The following is a 20,221-nucleotide window of genomic DNA, read 5'->3' as shown; positions in this document are numbered from 1 at the left end:
GTAATTATTTAAATTAGCTTGTTCAAACACTGCAGTACACCACAGGCAGTTGAGCAGCATGACCAAATCACGCAGATTGTGAGGCCAAGACAATACTTGTGTGTTGACTGCAGCATGTATTGGGCAAAAAAATGATGAAGGCGGTTTAGATTAAGTTGGTAAATATGTTTAGGACCCTTGTAAGTCATGCTGACGTTCTATAAACACACAACAGAAACTGGGGAACTTTTTTGTTCTCTTAACTAGCATTGCTCTGATACTGTAAAGTCATTGAGCATTTACAAACTGTGAAAATAAAGCTGTGTAAAGTTATGGACTATTGATCCAATTAGAATTTTCAATTCCATTACAACCTACTCATTTCAACAATAATGGTCTAGAAGTCTGTGTTGTAATTTTAATTAGGGTGGGCCATTCCTAAATAGCTTGGTAAATCAAGTATTGATCAATCTAGTCCAGCCATAAGCAGCACTAAGGAATATAGGAGCCAAGAAAAATCGATAGAAAAATATTTTAAAACGTCAAAAGCACTGACAACACTTTCTCATCAATTTTTGTTTACTTTCTTCCACATGTCAGGAATAATTTCTTCAACTATCTTAAGAAATGCTACCTTCAGCTACTTATAGGATAACTTGCCTAATTCTTTGCAATGCTTCATCATGGAAACCTCACTCATTTCTTATGGCAGAATTCTGTACTTTAACACTATTAAGATAATTGTTTCTAGCCCTTATATAAAAAGCTAAATTACAATCTGATCATTTAAAATCACCAACTGATAAGGATCTCTATTGATCTGTAAACATGTTCATGTAGCTCCACGTCTCTAGAAGGATTTAAAAGGTTAGTTCCCATTCAGACATGTAAGCACTAACAGAACTATATGAAAAGGTAGGCTTGAATTTGCCTTTAAGTCTTTAAGATAAAAATACAGGTGGAAAATCAGCATGCAGTTCATTCACCCCATCCAAAAAAAAAAAGATCACGACCATTTTCTGGACAAGAAGAAGAGGAAGAAGTAAAGGAATGAGCTACCTAACCAAAGTCCAGCTGGCTCTTGGGCATGTCATCATTTCCAAAGGTGTGTCATCGCTAATCTTCGGAGCAGTGCTGAGCGGACGTGGTTCCAATACGTGCTCCACCAGGCTACCATAACAACTGATAATATACAACGACTCCACTACAAACTGTTTTGATTGATCTGTGTGCAAGAGGAAAGAAAATCTTATTGCAATAGCACAGCAGAAACAGAGAAAACACTTACAGAAATAGTAGACTACTTATTAAGTTTCTTGCCTCTATATGCCTGCAGTCAAAACTGTGAATTGCAAGTGAAATGGCTGGAGAGACAAAGAGAAAATTGTATAAAGCACAAAACTTTCCCCTTTTTTCAAAAAATTACAAATATCTCATATACGAGAAGGTGGAACAGAGTTTCTCACCAAGGTGTGTTCAGGTCATTACACATTGCCAAACACATGTCTGTACATTTGCTTTAGCAAAGGCGTCTCACCTTTACCTAACAGCTTTTTCAGTGAAACTTCACACAGTATCTTTGGATTGAACTGTCTGTGTTTCTTTTCTGGCACTGTATCGTATTAAAAGGATCAATGATTTATTTCACTAATTAAAATTTCTTGTAAATTGTCCAATTTACCTAAAGCACCCCAACCATGTTTCCAGAAATCTCCAGTCACCAAGTTTAAGGAACAAAATCTACAGATAAGCACAACCTGCTCAAAGTTATCACAAGTGCAAAAGTAAAATAGAGAATTTAAATTTAAATTTAAATGCAAGTCCTATTTTTGAAATATACCAACCTTTTTCTCTTTTCAGACCAGGGTTGTTTGCAAACCATGACCGTGATGATCCAAAGACTGCAGCGACACAAAACTCTCCTCCCACAGACTTACTGGGTGAAATCTGCGGAGCTGGTTTGGATTTGCTTAACAAAAGAACAAAATAAAATGATGAAAGTTAATTCCCAAAAATTTAGATGTCCCTTGCTTAATAGTCATTCTAAGATATTAATTCGGAAGTGGTGAATATCTGCAGTTCCCACAAGATTTGGCAGGATTTAGAGATGCTTAGTGTTTATTGATAATAGGTCCCAAATTCCCCTTGATCATGGAACTCATTAATTTGAAAAACAGTGCTGGCTCATAATGGAGAATTGGTTGGATTGTTTAAAAGACCCAATATTGAATATTTGCATTCAATAGAAACAACTTTGGAAGTGAATACAAACGTTTATAACTGTCAGTCCTTTGGGAATGAAATATAGATTCTGGGTCAGTCATTCTAGGTGGTTGATAATCTCTTGCATTTTCAAAAGAAAGTAATAATAATAAAATAAACTAATCATAATGCTAATGCTGACTGCTGATCAGTTGTAACTCAGCACAGTCCTGATGCCATTGAAACCACTAGGATATATGTGACATGGGCAAAAAGGAAAGAGGGATCAACATGCGAAGGATACAAGGGAAGGGAAACAACGCATACACTCATGAGCTACGTGTTAAAACAAATCAGCAATTCTATTATGTAAAAAGAGATTAAGATACATTCTACTCTGAAATTCCACAATGTGCATGTAGCAGATACAGCGGCTTATAATTATGTTTCATTGAAACATCATTTAATGTTCCTCCTTACAGGAATCTGAAGAGACAGAACACTCTGCTTTATATACACTCAAACCTATGTTCAGAGCATTGCCTGTTTCCTCAATTCATTAAACCAGGATTTCACCCTTTCCTTAAGAGAAAAGCTGAAAAGTTCATGCAGGATTCCTCCTTCTCCATGTTCCCCTTTTCCCAGTCTTTTAAATTAGATTATTTTATATTTCTCTCTCTACTTTATTTGACTGCTCGCTTCTCTTGCTAACTCTTTGTCCTTTCCTTTTTATTTCTATTCATTTCTTGTTCCACATTATATCAGCCTGTGATTCCACCATCATGTTAACTTGGTCATTTTTAAGCAATCATCTTCAATTCTGAGAAGTGTGTGTGGGCATGTATGTACATGCAAACAAATTATTGCAAATATTATGATGGAATTAAGCAGCAGAAAAATATTTTAAAACAGCAGAAAGCAATTCAGACACTATGCCTAATTATAATGGCACTCAAGTCATAGCGCTCTTTTTTGTGTTAATGACAAATTACTTGCATACAGGTGAAGTGGTTCAGCAGAATGAACCAATAGGGATATTAAAGCAAGAATAGATTATGAAACAACATAATGTAAAAATAACATAAGAAAAACAAGTTAAACCAAAATTATTCCACAATCTGGGCTTCTCTGAAACTCCTGCACCTGGCTGCAGAGCCAGCACCCATCCAAAGGTCTTGGTCCCTTACAGCTCAGTCCTGATCTCGCTGAAATAAATGGCAAAACTCGCACCCATCTCAAACACTTAATTTCCTTCCAACAGCTAGGTGTAGTAAGTGACACATGGAAAATATGACGTACGGTTAAAAACATACAGCCTCCATCATTACTGTCATGCAACGTGAAACATTTAAAATTGCCTTCAACTTGAATTCACCTAAAGCAGCAAATACATTTGTGTAGCACACTGGAAATGAGGTCACTTATGAGAATGGGAGAAAAGACTAATTGTTTGCACTTGCACTTTATTTTCAGCCAGGTTTCTGAAGGGATTTACAGGAAGTATAACTGAGCTTCCCAACACCTTGTGCAGTATTACTCTGCCAGTTTCACAGATAGACTTACTGAAGCAGAGCGGGGCTAAGCTACTTCCCATAAATCACACCTTTCATTTAGAAGACAAAAAAAAACACAAAAAACAAACAAACAAAAAAAAAAAACACAAAAAAAAAACCCAAAACAAAAAACGAGACCTCTCAAAAGGAATTCCACCACACTGACCAGAGTCAAGGGAAAGATTCAGACAAACTTTCATGGACGCAGATCAGTCCTGAAGCTCTTGTACATGCAGGAGAAACTAGAATGTCCCAAAAGAGCAATTGCGATTTATAGTCAGTAACTTTGATATTGAACCACCACAAAGCACTTAATATCCAACTGTTAAAACTACAATTACAGATTACTGGGTCAGAAATCTGTGTTCCAAAAAGTACCTGGCTATACATATATTACCTTGCTTGCAGTGGCACTTCATGATCCGTATTAGAATATTGAAATTTGTGTTAACATATTAAGTATTTATGAGCTTCTCAGAAAAACTCAAATAGATTTCTTCCAGTCAGAAATAATCATCTGTCACAGAAACAGTAATTTTAACCAATTCTGTAACAAACTGTGTATTAACAAGTATTTTTAGCTCTCACCTTCTAAATATTCATACACTAATATTCCTTCTGAAATTAAAATAGAAATGTATCCACTAATTAGAGTCTTGTTACTTACTCATCTATACATTGATGAATGATTAGTTTTAATATAGAACAAGATTGTTCAGAAGGACAGTGTTACCCATCAATCAATACAAAGCAAACTATGAGTACAGATACAATTCAGCCATATTCACTTCCTCTTATAAACTCGTGAAAAGAGAATCTTTCTATACTCTGCTAATATTCTTAATATTCTCAATTTTCACTCAGTACAATCTGAGGTTATTAAAATTATTGAAAATGGAAAAAAAAAAAATGGGACCAAATGGTATTCTCAACTACAAACTGGAGTAAACTTCTACAGAGATATAATTGACTTCCATTTCTTCAGGTCTTCCAGCAGAAGGGGATCTGGTACTCTGGCAACACTTTTTTGCAGGATTCTCCAAACTCTTAGTCCCAAGACCAACGCTCAGCCAAATGCAGTTATAAACAACCTCAGAGGAAATGGTGTAAGCTACGTTCTATTTACATCATGTCTTTAAGATGTACATCTTTCAGGCATGCATTTAAGTGTTGGTTTCAGTGCCAAAACATTTTCCCTTCAAGAATGATGTTTTGTAGACAGAAAGAGCAAACCTTGTAAAACACGATTACTCATGTGGTTAAACTTAGTCCTGCTAAAAAATAAAGACACACACACACACAAAAAATGACTAGTGCATCATACTGGTTTAGACATATTTCTGAAAAAACTGCTGAGATGTCAACAAGTCTATTCTGAAAACTATTGTAACTAAGGAATCTTTCATTTTGCCACCATTTTACTTTATCCCTTGGTTTTCATCAATACATTCCAACTCAAATTTCTTTCCTCCAGTAAACCTCAAAAGCCCAGTTATTTTCTGTAACAGTAATGCCATTAGAAAAATATATTTTCATGTCATTGTGATATTTTAACAACTTGGAAACTATAAATCCTCATTATTATGTAGATGCAAACACCCTCTCAGCTTTATAAATGATAACAAAACAATAATGTTGAAGGTAGGTGGTGAATGACTTGTTTCTGCTATGAACTCCTGCTCTTTACTTGCGCTTAGCCTGTCGGCACTTCATAAATTATTCCAGGAACTGAAATTAAGGCACAATTGGCCCCACTTTTAAATACTGTTAATTTTACAGAATCTTCACAATATAGTAACTTTCAAGAGATTGTATCATGTTTTTACTGAAAGGGGCTGTGATGCAGGAAGAAGTGCCGGTTGTTGGGAATCGACACTAAAACAAGAAAGTGAAGCTAATGGGGCCAAAATATTCACCCTTATAATTTCAACCTTCCACATTAGAAACAACAGCTCTGTGGTGAAGACATAAAGAGGATAAAAGGGCAGTTTACTTTTTCCTGTCTGGGTCTACCCAACTGTGTAACTACACCAAGAATTCAATGAGACGCAGCAATATTTTTATCCCAATTGTATCTGTGCAAAAAACCTATAGCAGGAGTACAATAGCAATAAAAAATCCTTTCAATTACATACTTCTTGTTGTGCTAGAAATTTAATAAGAGTTGTGCCTCAGCTGAAGACCATGTTTGTGTCATTTCAGTTACCAACAGCTGACATTCACCTACCCCAGCTGAAGTCAATGACAAAGTCACCTACTAAAAGCCAAGTTGATCCCAAACTCCAACTAAATAACACAATATTTGGGGAAATTGGTGTTGTTGATAATAATTAATTTCTCTAACATAATTTTGAAGGATTATTTCCATTTTAAATGCAGAAGCACTGAGATGCAGATGTATATATGTGCAATGAAAAACATACATGAGCAGTTTCCACTGAAATGGCACAAAAAGTGATGGGAGCAAAGCAAAGAAGAAAATTAAGACATCACTTTGTCAGATCTTAAAAAGAAATGAAGAGGCTCAGCAATAGCATGCAAGTTCTTTCATGTTGACAGTGTAGGAAGAAAAGATTAAAAGCTACTGAAACAATTCAGTGCTATCGCTTGTTGACTTTTGTAACGAATCAAACTCTGCCATAATCTCTGGAAACGTACTGTTAGCTCTTTATAAAAATCATGACTAATTTTAACTAGTCTTTTTTTATTATTATTTATTTTTCTACTTGATGTAATAAAGAATTAATAAGAATTTATACTATTAAATATTTTGAAAACCATTATCAACTATGAAAACCAGAGGCTACACAGTAGAGCAATGGAGTGATCCTCAAAGAGCTTTATGCCTCATAAAATACTGCCGGCTTTTAAATTTGTATTTAAGCTGATAGTCAAACAAGTGACATGACTCTAAAAAAATAAACAGATTGCATATATAATGTACTGCTTTACAAATTCAAATATTATCAATCAAACAGTAAGAGTCTGCAAAGACTGAGAATCACACTGGTTTTTATATTCCAAATGAACAGGCTTCAAAAACGTCCGATTCATAAAACCAAAAGCACTTATCCACAACTCCACAGGTAAACCCACTGAAACGGAAACATACACGATTCTTGAAGATGAAAGTTTTACCTAGACTACATAAGTAGTAACAAAAGTATCAGGAGAAAAATATTGCATTAAATTTGACATTACATATAAAATTACTGAAAAAGTGTATCTGTCTCAAAATACATACATTTTAATTAATTTATCATTGTGCCTTAAACAAGAAAACAAAGATATGTCTCCAGTTGTCAAATCATGAATGAAGCAAGAAGCATCAAGAAAAGAAATGGTAGGCTCCTTTATTCACCAGGCAGTAAGCCGTCAAATCTCCTTTCATTTTGTTTACATAATTTTAGGTCTCATTAAGACCTTAATGGAAACAACATGATTTCTTCCCCCACCCAAAGTGTGTTTTTTATCCTAATTTCTCTGTAGGCTAGTAAAGACCATATTTTTGAGCTAGCACTGGCATTAAACAAACCACAAAAGAGTCTTGTGAAAGACAGGCAACAATTTTTGAGTCTATTTCATATATTCCCCTCTTTAATCTAGGCCTTTTAATCTTGCCTCAATCTAAAATAATTTCTGGTTGACAAGCGTCTCCGCTGCTTCTTGCAGGGGGCGACCGGCACATCCATTTGCTAAGACAATCCGCTTTCAAAACTCTTCTTCCAGAGCCTTTTCAGTTCCTCTATCACCATCAGATGAAATTCTTGGGTGCATTGTAAACTACATTTAGAAATGGTTCTTAGGAAGACTACTTCAGTAACCAGACATTCTCCAGGAACAAGGCAAGGTCACCATCTTTCCTTTAGCGTCCTACTTAGTGCCTTCGCTCTTCCCACGTGTCATGGATGTGGTACAGCTCTCACATCCCTCATCAGCTCCCCTCTGCCATTCACTTAAGAAGTCTGTACCCTCATGAAGCACTTAAGAAGTTTTTTTCTGCTGAAGATAGTATTTTGACAGAGACATAAGGGGGTGATATATGTGGAACAATCTTCTAGTAGCAAAAACAAGAGCCACATACAAAAACTCTAACAGATACTGATAGATACAGCTCATAAGTATCCTTGGCTAAACTTAAAAAGAAAAAAAACAAACCACCCCCAAAAATCCAAAAAAACCTCCTTGCTTAAAGCTTCTCAATTTTTTAAGAAAGCTGTAAGTTGGTCAAACTCCTTCCATTCTTGTTGCCTAAAACTTCAACCACCTAACCTCCATCTCATTACAAAAAGGTGACTGGAGGTTATGCAGCACTGAATACTGAACCAAGCACCAACAGGGAAACTTGTTAAAACTTGCTTTTTCTTCCGTCTGTATTTTTTTAATATGCTGCAATTTTACATATTAAAACCAAACCCCCTTATTATTTCAAATACCCTGATTTTAGCAGAACTGTGGTTTATTTTTTTCTCAATTGTGATAAGCTTCTTTTTTTTATCATTTTGCAGTGCCCATTTTGCTCGCTTCATCTCTCTTTCTGCAGTACTTTACTCACGGCTAATCTGGTTTATTTTCAAGAGGCCATCATTGATGTTTTCTGTCTGTAAGCAATGTAGTGCTACAATAATAAAGGAAGCTATACAAAAAAAAAAAAAAAAAGAGGATTGTTTTGGAAAGATATTGCAATTATTTTTGCCCACTGGGAAATAATTTCTTTTTTCAACTTCTCTGCTACTTAAAAATTCAATGCCCTCTCAAAGGCAAAAAGAAAAAAAAAAACAGTGAATGCATTTCTTTGACAATGCTTGATGGTGAACACACATCCATAGTTTAAAAGTGAAATTATGCAGTGCTTCCACCTATGGATCAGCCATGCAAGTAAACAAATCAAAAAACAAAACAAAACAAAACAAAAAAGTAATCCAAAATAAAAAAGTCTAAGCACAGAGTTACTTTTAGTGAGGACAGCAAATGATTTATAGGCATGCTGGGTTTGAACTGGGAACTCACCATGGAGCTTTTATGGAAAAACATCCTGCTCCAAACAGGTAAGGTCTTCACGTAAAGGGGAAAAATGCACAGAAATTAGATGAAAACTCAATTACCAACAAGTACACTGTATATCATGCTATTAAGATTTATGCAGAAGGTAAACAAAATAATTCTTTATAACCGTTCGTGACGCCCTGCAAGAGATGTAGACCTCTAAGGTAACCAGCCTGCTGACGCTGCCACACAGAACTGCCGAGGTGACCGGTCCCCCCGACAACGCGCGCACCCCCAGAAGCGGGCGCTGACGGGGAGGCTCTTCATGCACAACTGCCGAGACAAACGCAACGCGCCCGCCGCAAGCGGGCTTCCACCTTCTCAGTCAAGTGAGACACAGCTCAGGACTCCTTCCTGAAATCTGCCCACACATCGGAGGCAAAAGCAGCCAAGAGCCTTAAACAGACATGAAAGTCGAAACTAACAGAAAAAGTAAATTAGCATCAAAAGCAACGAGTATGCGGGTGTTTTCCATGAAACACTAAAGGTCTGAGTGGGACACGTTTACAAATTTACTCAAGAAAGGCAAAGAAACGATGACAGGTACAAGCACAACCTTTTAGAGAAAATTACTCAGCCTGTTTCCTGGGATAGAAACGCATCATTAAATTTAAAATCTTTAGCAACTGTATGACACAGCAATCTTATTCCCGCACTTAAAAGCTTGCATGGAATACAGGAAAGAGAAGCCTAACTTATTTCAAATGTATTTGATGTTAAAAATCACCTCATAGAGAGCTTAATGCTTTTGGCCATTCCACAAGTTAGATTTTATTTTATTTTTTGTTCAAATACTTTGCACAGGGTATAGTTTTTAAAGTGGTATCACAAACCATTAATTTTAGTGCATTTTTAATGGATATCTCCCTTGTTCTTTATATCACCCTTGACAAAGCCATCGCCACACTGACATTTGCATAAAATCTGAAAATGAGGAACAGGGGGTAAATTTAGAGCTTACTCACATGCTCAAGGCTTCTTTGATTCTCATTTGGGATGTAACATCACCCACAAAATTGCTGAACAATTGATTTTGTAAATGCCAATGTGTCATTTTACGTTTTATACTCTGACTCAGCGATAAATTCTAGCTAGTTGAAACAAGTGAAATATTTTCAGGCAATGAACTAACAGAAAAGATCTATCACAGAAAGATGGATAAAGCACTCAGCCAGATGCCTACACAATTAAAAGGATGCCAGCCTGATAAAAGAGAATTCTGTGCACTGCATTCGATACAAGCACAACATCAGTGAAGACATCCTCTTAAAAAATCACTTAGGTGAAGATACAAACCTAAGACATATATTCTTTGACATGCAAAGATGTAAAAATCCAATAAAGAATATAATATTGAAGGGAAAAAAATCCCTATTTTTTAATTTAATAATATAGGCCAAAAAAACATATTGAAGATCTTTTGAACTCTGTATAACAGACTAGCCTCCAACTGTTTGTATTTAAATAAATGTTTGGTTAACACTTTGGGGAAGAGAGCTGGTTTGGTAGAACCAGCTGCCTTTCTAGACATAATATATCATCTCTGAATAGTGATAAAACCCAATTGAATGGCACGATCTGTATGAATTGTATGATCTCCTGTACAGTCAACACATTCAGTCCCTGAGTCAAAGACCATTCTAATGGCTCGACAGAAGTTCAGCCCAGCACTACTGGACTGGTTAAATATGTAATGGAAAGCTAAGTCTTCTGCATAACCCATAGCCGATATAATTTAAAACCCAAAATGTATCTAGTGTAAATCTGAAGTCATTGGAGAGTGGTCGAATCTGACTTGGAGTTTGGAATTTCTAAATTATGATCCTGGGTATTTTGGCAAATGTTTTTTTTCCTCTCTGCCTCAATTTCTCTGCAAAAAGCAGGCAAAAGACATTTAGCTGAGCTCAGTAGAACATTTCAGAAGATAAAATAGGCTTTTTTTTTTTTTTTTTTTTGCACAACATACTATGTTGGCCGGATTATACTTGCAAATTAACAAATTCTACTTTAATTACAAATTGACCCAGGTGGATACATGCTTCAATGGAAGGTTTGTTTGTTTTTAACATGGATACAAAATCTTGTATCATGAAGAAAATGTAATTACACTTCAAAGGACTACAGTAGAGTCTTAATAAAGAGCCTTAAGCATGAAAGGCAACTCAGCATTTCCTTTTTTTACACAAGACCTAATTTATTTTAAGATGACCATTTTTTTCCCTATCATATTTATATAAGCAATTGTTTTTCACTATTCCCTCACTTAATACGGATGGTATGCTAATTGAGAGAGAGAATGTACAAATTATAGGATAACCCAGCCTTGAAAAGACAGCACCAGATGGCTGTGCTCGGTGACAGCAACAGAGCAATGCCAGGGCAAAAAACTCATCGTGGTTCCCTGTTCTCACAGCTAGTGAGAAATTCCAAAGGAAAATTGTGGAATGAAGATGATCTATGATGCAAAATCCCAACAGAATTTTCTTAATTTCTTATCCGATTCCGAGCTTTAGCAAATTGAAAACTGAAACATTCTTTGATTTTGTGTTATCATGTTTAATAAAAACTATTTAAGCTTTTAATAAGTTGTGCAGTACCCACTTATTCTAACGCTCATTGCTATATGTTGCCAACGCAAGAATCCTTTCATCAATAGTGACATCTGAACAGAATTTAGTGCAAATAACTGTATTTCATATCCATTACAAATCATGACAGTAGCTGCTTTATTACCAAAATGTATTATAAAAGCTAAAGGTGACATAAAACATGTCTGAGAAATGTGCCAGAAAGGGAATGTCTGGCTTCAGCATGCAGGAAAGCTGACATACTCTAGTGGATTCTTTAGCTTTACTTTTTAATTTTTTTTTCTTGCCTTTTTAAAGTTACTTTTTCCTATTTAATTGTATCATGACATCATGACTTTGCACTCCTTATTTTTGTTTGCTTCAGTAGTAGAACCTGTAATAAATTTAGCTCTCTGAATCAAAACAAAGGGGTATCAGTGATTTTCATATAATATAAGCAATGAGAAACACTAAAATGATAAAAAGGCATCAGACACTTTACCTACTTTTCCCCTTCTTTATTGGGGGTGGAATGAGGGATGGGATGAAGAACAGATAGAGTTTTATGTTTAAAAACAGACTATGTAAATCTTTTGGATGGAAAAAGTCAGGTTTATTCCTTTTCCTATAAGGTACACTGGATGTCTCTGTTTTGACAAGACCCAACTAATGCAGGTTACATCCTGCTGTTTCACTAAAGCTGTAATGAATTTGAGAATGAAGTATGATACAAATATAATGACCGTATCCCTTGAGGAAGTGAAAACAAATGCTGCTGTCAGAGAAGCCAACTTTTACAGTAGTTTTTCTTTTGGGGCAATTATTGTATCTTTTATTTCCCTCCTTCCTATTACAGCTCATCTGTGTCCCTACATTCTTACAAACTGGAAACTAACTACAACTCATTCCACAAACACAAGGAACGCTTATGAAGCTATTGCAAAGCACAAAGCTGTCTTCTAACATATTCTGATTCACTGCCTTTTATAGACAAGCATGAGATGGATCATACAGTTCTTCCCCTTTCAAATCTATAAGCTCTTTGTAAACGAGCAATGAATTAACCCATTCACCAGACTTGAGAAGGAATTCAGCATTACTGTTAAAATTCTGAGAGGGAAACTGAGGCACAGATACATAAAGACTTATTAAATCTAGCTCTTTTACTGTCTTACTTCCCTCTAAACTTTAAAATATAAGATGCTTCCTTACTCATTAGGGTTACGAGCCCCTTTGGGAAAGCCTATCTGCTCCTCAGAAAGTGCTGACAGTACAAACTCCAGGAAAGTGAGTCAATGTGATGACAAAACATAGGGACAAAAATTAAGTGCTTAATGAAGGTGCGGAAATTACAATGCGAGACTTGAAAAAGCAAGAGAAGAAACAGAGGGCAGGGAACAAGGAAATGGTAGTGATGGCAAGAAGGGAGGCAATGGTCTGAGATACTTAGTGCTGAGAATATAAATTGTATTCAGAATAAGTGAGTTTAATGACTGATCAGAAAATGCTCCAAAATCTGTAAGTTTGCGTGGAAAAAAAAGCATCTGGGATGAACAGTGCAGTAATGCCACAACTCCAGATTCTGGTCTTTCATTCCCATAGGGCTACAGTGAACACTTTTTAAAAATTTACTGCCATTCCACCTGTCAAGTAAAATGACATGCTTTGCAGCTCTGCTCGAGACAGATGATATTAAGAGCACTGATCAGTCCTTTCAGTACCTGAAAAATATTTTGCTGCCTTGGATACCAGCAGAACAAAACCCAACTTAATTTTTTGGTTAATAAAAGCTGCAAAACTTAATTAAGACGTCTAGTATTCAAGAAGCTTTTCATATGTTAAAAGAAAATAGCATGGACAAATCCAGAACTGCTAATTTTATAGCGTTCTTTTAGTCTTGCTTTTTACTTTTAGAAACGCACTGCAACAGATTAAATTTTTAATTCTTCACAAGTAGCAACAACAGAAAAGGAATCTGCTTTGAGGGCCCCTGAACAGCGACTGTAAAATCCAACTGTTTGCAAGTTCGTCTCCTTTTCTGATCACTGCACAATCACAAGGTTCAGCAGCTGCTCCCAAAGAAGAGCCTTGTTTCCTCGGAGCAGTGCTCAAAGGTGCTGACCATGTAGGTGTAAATACATCTGTCTTTTGCCATTTGCAGTAATACATGCCTCCTACACTTCTCCGAGTGAGGCAGATGGTCCCTGTCCTGTCTGAATATTACACTGTACAGACTTACAGTGCTATGTGTTTCTAGAAATACGAGGGCAGATGTTAAATATGTTAAACACACGCTTTGCCCCCTGGAGGTTTAAGTTAAGGCTGCTGTCTCAATTTGGTCATTTTAGGCATGCCAGGCTTCTTGGATCCTAGGCATTCCTCTTAAATCCCTGCTTTATAAATACAGCTTTTCATGTTAATTTTGTGTACTTTCATCAAGTATTTTGGATGCAGAACAAATGAAGGAAGCTCTCAGCTTAGCGTTACACATCTACACAGGCTTCACTGAAAATTATGATCCTCATTCATGAAAACTCTATTTACACAGCAGGGTATTTCCCATGACTCTTGTTTTCCCCCCTTACATAAGCCTCACTGAATGTTTTAAATTTAATTAGTTTTAAAAATTACACAAAATAATAGGACAGGGACAGTTTATGAATAGTAAAATTTACTTAAAGAAAACTGTGAATATGAACACTCTCTAAACATGTTTAAGATATTTAAAACATTAAATGACATAATGCAGACTTACTACATTTGCAATAGTTCTAGACAAGTTTGCTGGTATCGCCACGGCATTAAGGAAACAGCCTTTGTAGAGGCCACTCCATGAGTTACTATTGTAAACTAAAGTGCTATTTGCCTGATCACCGTCCTCACCATCGCTCCCATCATCCTACCTTCCCCCCAGCAGACCCGCAGATGGCTTACTATTTTCTGTCTACATCTTGTCCTACCTGGTTCTAAGTGTCTATTCCGTTTCTAGGAGCCTATGGACAGAGTCCAGAATTATATTTCTGTACTCTTCAAGTCTCCTTTTTGATATTTTCCCTCTTTGAGGACCTGGAACTCCCTGCTTATCTCCATGCACCCCAAGCTCTCTGATCCCACCTCCCTTCCTGTCCTCATCCAAGATCACACCTTTCTATACTTTCAAAATTCATCTGATTGCTAGCAAAATTCGTTTCCCACACCTGCGTTTAAATTGTAAGCAAAAAAACCCACAAAAAACCACAAACAAACAAAAAAACAAAAACAAAAAAAAATAGGCAACTGAAATGTGTGTGTGGAAGAAGTTAAACCACAACATTACCATCACACTGTTTCTTCAGTGTCTTATAGGTTCCATTTACATTTATCTATGAAGTTCAGGAACTTATCTGAAGACAATTAGGGCAACTGCATGTTCAATTTGGCCCAACAAACCTAATGAAATTCCTGTTTACAGCAGCAAGAGCAGGATTGGATTGTTAGATAAACATGTATATAGATACCCATGTATATATGTGAATACATACGTAAGCTTCAGAACATCATCATGCATACTTAGTGCACTAAGCAAAACAGTAACAGATTTTACAGGATGTCCTGAACAGTCAATCACAGAACATGGGAATTACTCAGGGAGAAAGGGAATATCCATGAGCTCGCACCTGAAAAATAATTCCTGCTTCATGAAACACAAGGTAAAATTCACCTTACTATCAGGGCTTGAGCAAAAAAACACCGAAGCAAGCAAGACAGTGCCTGCATCATTTGCCAAAACACAGGAAAATGTTATGAACCTGTGGGACTCTGAATTACTTTGTCCAACTACATGCCATACTCAATCTACTTTTCTTAAAAATATAAAAGCCATCTGTAAATTAATGGATCAATTGGGCTTTTAACTAAAAAATATTCAGGGGTTTGAACAATCAAACAGTGAGAGGGAAAAAAATACAATATTCACCCACTAGCTTTATGTATTAATTGCAATAACTGAAGATTTGAAATGTAGCAAGTGAAAAATATCAACTGTTAAACAGTAGCAACTATAAAATTGTTACAGTTTATGAAGCTCACAGAATCTTCTTAGTTGTAGTAACATACATATATTTAGTAGAGCTTCTCACAACAAATATTCGGAAGTGCTTTATCATGGCACAGTGAGAAGTACCAAAGTGCAGCTGGCTCTGGAATGAAAGTCCACACGTGAATTTCACAGTACAGAACAGTCACTTCAGAGGAAAATAAGGTCAAGAAAACAGCAGGATTAAGTTTTGTCTTTATGCTCAACCTGGCTTACAGTCTCTCCATTTCTGATAGTCAAAAATCACTTCTGCTTGAAAAGTTTGGAAATCAAAATAAACAAACTTTAAAAAAACAAAGTAAACCCATAACTTATTGTGATTGAATGCAGCTCTGCTTATGTTTCATGCCAATTCCTGGTGTGAAACTTCTCCTGATGCCAGCATACAGTATTCCCCATATGGCAGACTGCAAGAAAATGACCCCACCCAAATGAACGCTCCTGAATTTTTAGAGATGGTTTTTCAGGTTTTGTTAACACAACTGATGCTGGTTTTCTTTTCTTGTCTCCTCTTCCCCCCACCCCCCTTCTGTTGCCATTAAATTACATACACTGACATTAAAATAAGGAATAAAACTAAGTATCACTAGTAACGCAAATTATTTCCACATTAAATATAAATAACAAAGTTAGGAAAGGTTTGTGCAGATACACTTACCCTGTGCGTTTGGTGATGGTCCCTAATGTCATTGGCTGTTTGATTTGAGCGAGAGGCAACACCACAGTCAAACTTGGAAGAGGCAGGAGTCGAGGGTTCCCAGGATTATTGTTTGTGAAGTTATTGTAAGTGTCTTGGCTGTTCAATTTACCTTGGTTGGATAGAGAAGTAATAAAACACATTACTGGAATTTTTTCTTCATTTATCATTATTAACAACTGCCTGAAATAAGCCATTGCCAAAAAAAAAAAAAAAAAAAAAAAAAAGAAGGAAAGAAATAATGAGCTCCTATTGTAAGCAATATGTCATCTTCATTTCAGGTAAAAAAAAATTACAATGGAAGCAGTAATTCGTTATTTATTTTTATATATGGGGATAAGGTCCCCTTCCATAGAAGGGAAATTATTCCTGCTGCTGCTGCTTGCCTGACAGTTTTGTTCACCAAAAAGTTTTCAAGTTTGATTTGAAGAACAAGCTCTCGATTGCAATTCTCTATTTAAAAAAAAAAAAAAAAAAAAAGAGAGAGAGTATCTGGAAGGGAGTTACTTTCCTAAAGTACCACATACAGTGTTAGTAATTGAAAGTCCTGAAAAAGGTTGCTTTTGTTGTCTCTACGGATAAAGGCACACATAATAGTAATCTTCTGAACTAAGACTGGAGGAAAATAACAAGCAACTATATAAAATAAAGCCATGCCAAACTACATGTAAAAATGAAGAAAGTATCAAAAAAGTAACCAACTTCATATTCATTCAAAAAGACAGAAAACAAAACATAGGTACTTAAAAAAGGAAGGGGAAAACATAACAAAAAATTCCCAACTACCCTAAATTTAGCTTGTTTCAAAGAGGTCTGTGCTGGATATACGCCCAGCTTAGATACGCTTTCTTACTTTCTGCATCATTCTGTAGTCACAACCTTTCATTCTTCAGTTAGAAAAGGAAACTAGCTACAAATTTCATGGACAGTAAAGAAAGAAATGTGAAGAAACCAAAGAAAGAAGTTAAACAAAAAAGGGGCCAGTCTGTTTATAGCAGAATCAAAAGTGCTTTAAATAGACAAGCAACCATGAATTAAAAGGTTTAGATCATTAACTTGTTTTTCTGTGTTCCTATAATGCTGTGAAACGCTGGCTTTGTTCTTAATCAAAAGGGAGCCATATTGGGAATTAGGTTCCTAAACAACCGATGCATTCTACATAGATATTATACAAATCCCAGGCCAAATCCATACAATCTGACTGAAGAGCAGCCACCTTTTTTCAAGGAAGAAAAACAGCACAGAAGAGGGTTTCTCACAGGAAGCTGCCTGAAAAGCTTTAATGGTACTTCAGATGGATTGAAAATAGGAAAAGGAAGGCGGAAAAATCTTAATGAATGTCTCATCATCCTAAAGACACTCAATGCTTCCTTTGCCCTTCTTTTAATACTATATAACTGTAAGCTTGGGGGTTTTATTTGTTTTTTCTACAAAGTCCATAGACCTCTGCATCTTAGAAAAGCACAATAACAAAAATGATGAAATTACAAAGTGTATTTTGTATTAAGTATCTGGCCTGAAGATTGGTCAATACATTTTAAGAGAAATAGCAAGGCTTTAATGAATAACAAGCCTATTGAAGTCTCAGAGAGCAGATTTCATTAATAGCAATTTTCCTATACCAACTTCGAATAAAAAGAAACAGGAAAGGGAAGGAAGAAAAAAAAAAAAAAAAAAAACAAAAAACCAAAACCAGCTCAGTTTTAAATAAAGACTGAGATGCAATTAATTTTTTTAAGATTAGTTTCAAAATGCATTCTTGGTTCTTGTAGGAAGGAGTATGAATAGTTTTCTGCATTATTGTCTAATTAGCAACTGTTGCATTTAATCAAGGCCCCTCTGAAAGTGTTTCATTCTCCTGTATTGACCATGAGCAACTGCATGCTGCACAGCAAACAGCGACCGTATCTGCAGAGGGAGCTGCAAATGTCTGTAATTTGTTTTCTTTTACTTGTTAGGAATACAATGATTAACTCTGAACTACTGAACCAAATGACTGTGTTGTAACAGTCCCCTCTCTCTCTCAAGGCACATTTAATTACTCAGTGCCAACATCATGTAGTTTTCCATATGCAAAACTTTCAGTTGATTCAATAGAATATTTGCATGCAGAGAAATGAAGCATTTACAGATGTCCTTCCTACACAAGAGTGAGCTGCTTTATTTTCACACAAGTTGAGGAATTCCAAGGCAGCTAAGGATATTCAGAAAACTGCAGGATTAAGTCATCACTTAGAAGTTTTTTATTAATTGTACCAACAACATCCTACAAATTTTAGGCTCACACATAAGAAAACACAAAGTAAACAAAAAAATTACTAAACTATACAGAGAGAATTGAAAATGTGTAAAGGAGATGCTGAATGGGACCAAAAACTAAAATGATGATTCTTTAAAAAAAGACATTCAGAGGTCAAGTGTTTCATTTTTAAATGTATAGCTTAATCTGATGCACACAAACGTCAATAAAAAATTAACTAAACCAGAGCTCATAATGCACAGTACTTCACAGCACAAACATGTTAAAAAATTCAGCTATGACAAATGGAACAGCTGTAAATACCTAATACGTATCCCAGTAACTATTGCCTGCCAATCTGTATTTTCTGCAGTCACATTCAGTTGCTTAATTGCAAATAAATGTAATTAAAAGTGATACAAGTCAAAACTTAGAAGTTGGAATGCTAGAAAAAGGAGACAAATTATTTCTGAGAGTAAAGTTTTTCTTGAAAATCTGACTACAATAATATTAAGATGGTGCAGATGAGTAAAGTTAAAGAAAATTGTGCTTAATAGAAAAAGTAAAAATATTTACTTTCACTTACACGGATTCATTTTTAGCTATTTTTATGATGGAAATGTTCTGTACTGTTATATCTTAGTTGCACGTTGCCTCAGACCTATGAGAGAGGTACACAGCTTGTCATCTTAACTGTGTAGCCTTGGGGATCCAGCAAATGCACTCTATGACTAGGGCTGTTCCTTTCCTAAGCCTTCAGCAAAAGCTGTACTGTGCATTCTGAATTTCATTGGAACAAAATGTGTGTCACACATTACATTTAATAAGTCATTTTAAAACCCCGTAATTTTATGGTGTGCCATTGTACCCATCCAGAAATTCGACAAAGTCACCCTCCATTCCTCCAGTCCTTTGAAGCAGGAAACTCCTCCTGCAGTAAATGGGAGTTGCGTGTGCACAGGACTGCTATCAGGCCAAAGGAGCACAAAGAATGCAGTCAAGCATCAACATTATTTCTACAGCTCAAGCAATTGTTGATTCACTGTCAAAGGACAAGCAACAAATAAGCCAAAGTTTAAGTCCGCTAGAAATATCAAACATTTTTCATACAGCAGAATCCTATACTCAAGTTACCTTGCCACATGTGGATAGTATATATTCATTCTTGTAAGGAAATATTTATATTGATAAAGAATAAAACCATGGAATTATAGCTTCAATAGAGTAGCTTAACACTGACTAACTTAAATGCTAACTTGGTTGCATACCGACAGCTACACACAAATCACACCCTATTGACTATTTAAGAAATACTTTCTACTGCAATTGATTTAGAGAAAATTAATCGTCATCATCACAATTTCATGGCAAACGTGCCCTCTCAAGAATCAGTCTGAACATTTCCAGCAGAGCATCCCAAGCGATGAGGCACTTTCCCTTGGTAATCACCCAGAGCGTGAGCTTAACAGCCCTCAGGACCCCGTGCAAGCCAAGTCCTTTTGGTCAAGTATTTGTCTTTCCACGGGTTGCCACGAAGGAGATTTTCAGATGACAGTTCAAGAGCTGTGCATGGAATGCATTAAAGCCACTTTAGGCTACGGTTTATTTTCCCCGTATGCATCTCCCCGTTCGCCTGCACGCCCTCTCCAGCTTGGGCCACAGCTCACGATGCACGGCAGAAGGAAGCACTTACACTATTTTCACTCAAATATTAGACTCAAGGTCCAAATTCCTAATTACAACTAAACCCAAGTCAAAAAACCTCCTACAGTTAATCCTAATTCAGCCTTTTAGACTTCCACTGGAGAAAAATAAAAGACAAAAAAAAGTCTCATGTCTCAATTTATGCTGCTGGTAAATCTC

The 20,221-nt window shown here is 36.1% G+C and overlaps 1 protein-coding gene across 11 annotated transcripts in view; it reads right to left on the bottom strand.

Annotated features, from left to right (window-relative positions):
• BCAS3 (BCAS3 microtubule associated cell migration factor) overlaps positions 1–20,221 on the bottom strand; it is a 372,048-nt gene that overhangs the window by 217,485 nt on the left and 134,342 nt on the right. For 9 of the 11 annotated variants that reach the window (XM_033004736.2, XM_033004738.2, XM_033004743.2 and 6 more), the window contains exons 16-19: positions 16,081–16,231; positions 8,745–8,789; positions 1,824–1,948; positions 1,039–1,204 (exon numbers count right to left, since the gene is read on the bottom strand). In XM_033004736.2, the coding sequence (XP_032860627.1) occupies positions 1,039–1,204; positions 1,824–1,948; positions 8,745–8,789; positions 16,081–16,231 (487 nt within the window). The remainder of the gene's footprint in view (positions 1–1,038; positions 1,205–1,823; positions 1,949–8,744; positions 8,790–16,080; positions 16,232–20,221) is intronic. The other 2 variants (XM_033004737.2, XM_033004739.2) reach the window with 1 other exon arrangement.

This window comes from Tyto alba, unplaced genomic scaffold, assembly GCF_018691265.1.
Source record: "Tyto alba isolate M040663 unplaced genomic scaffold, T.alba_DEE_v4.0 Super-Scaffold_19, whole genome shotgun sequence".
Taxonomy (NCBI): Eukaryota; Metazoa; Chordata; class Aves; order Strigiformes; family Tytonidae; genus Tyto; species Tyto alba.
This window is presented reverse-complemented; position numbering and strand designations above follow the sequence as displayed.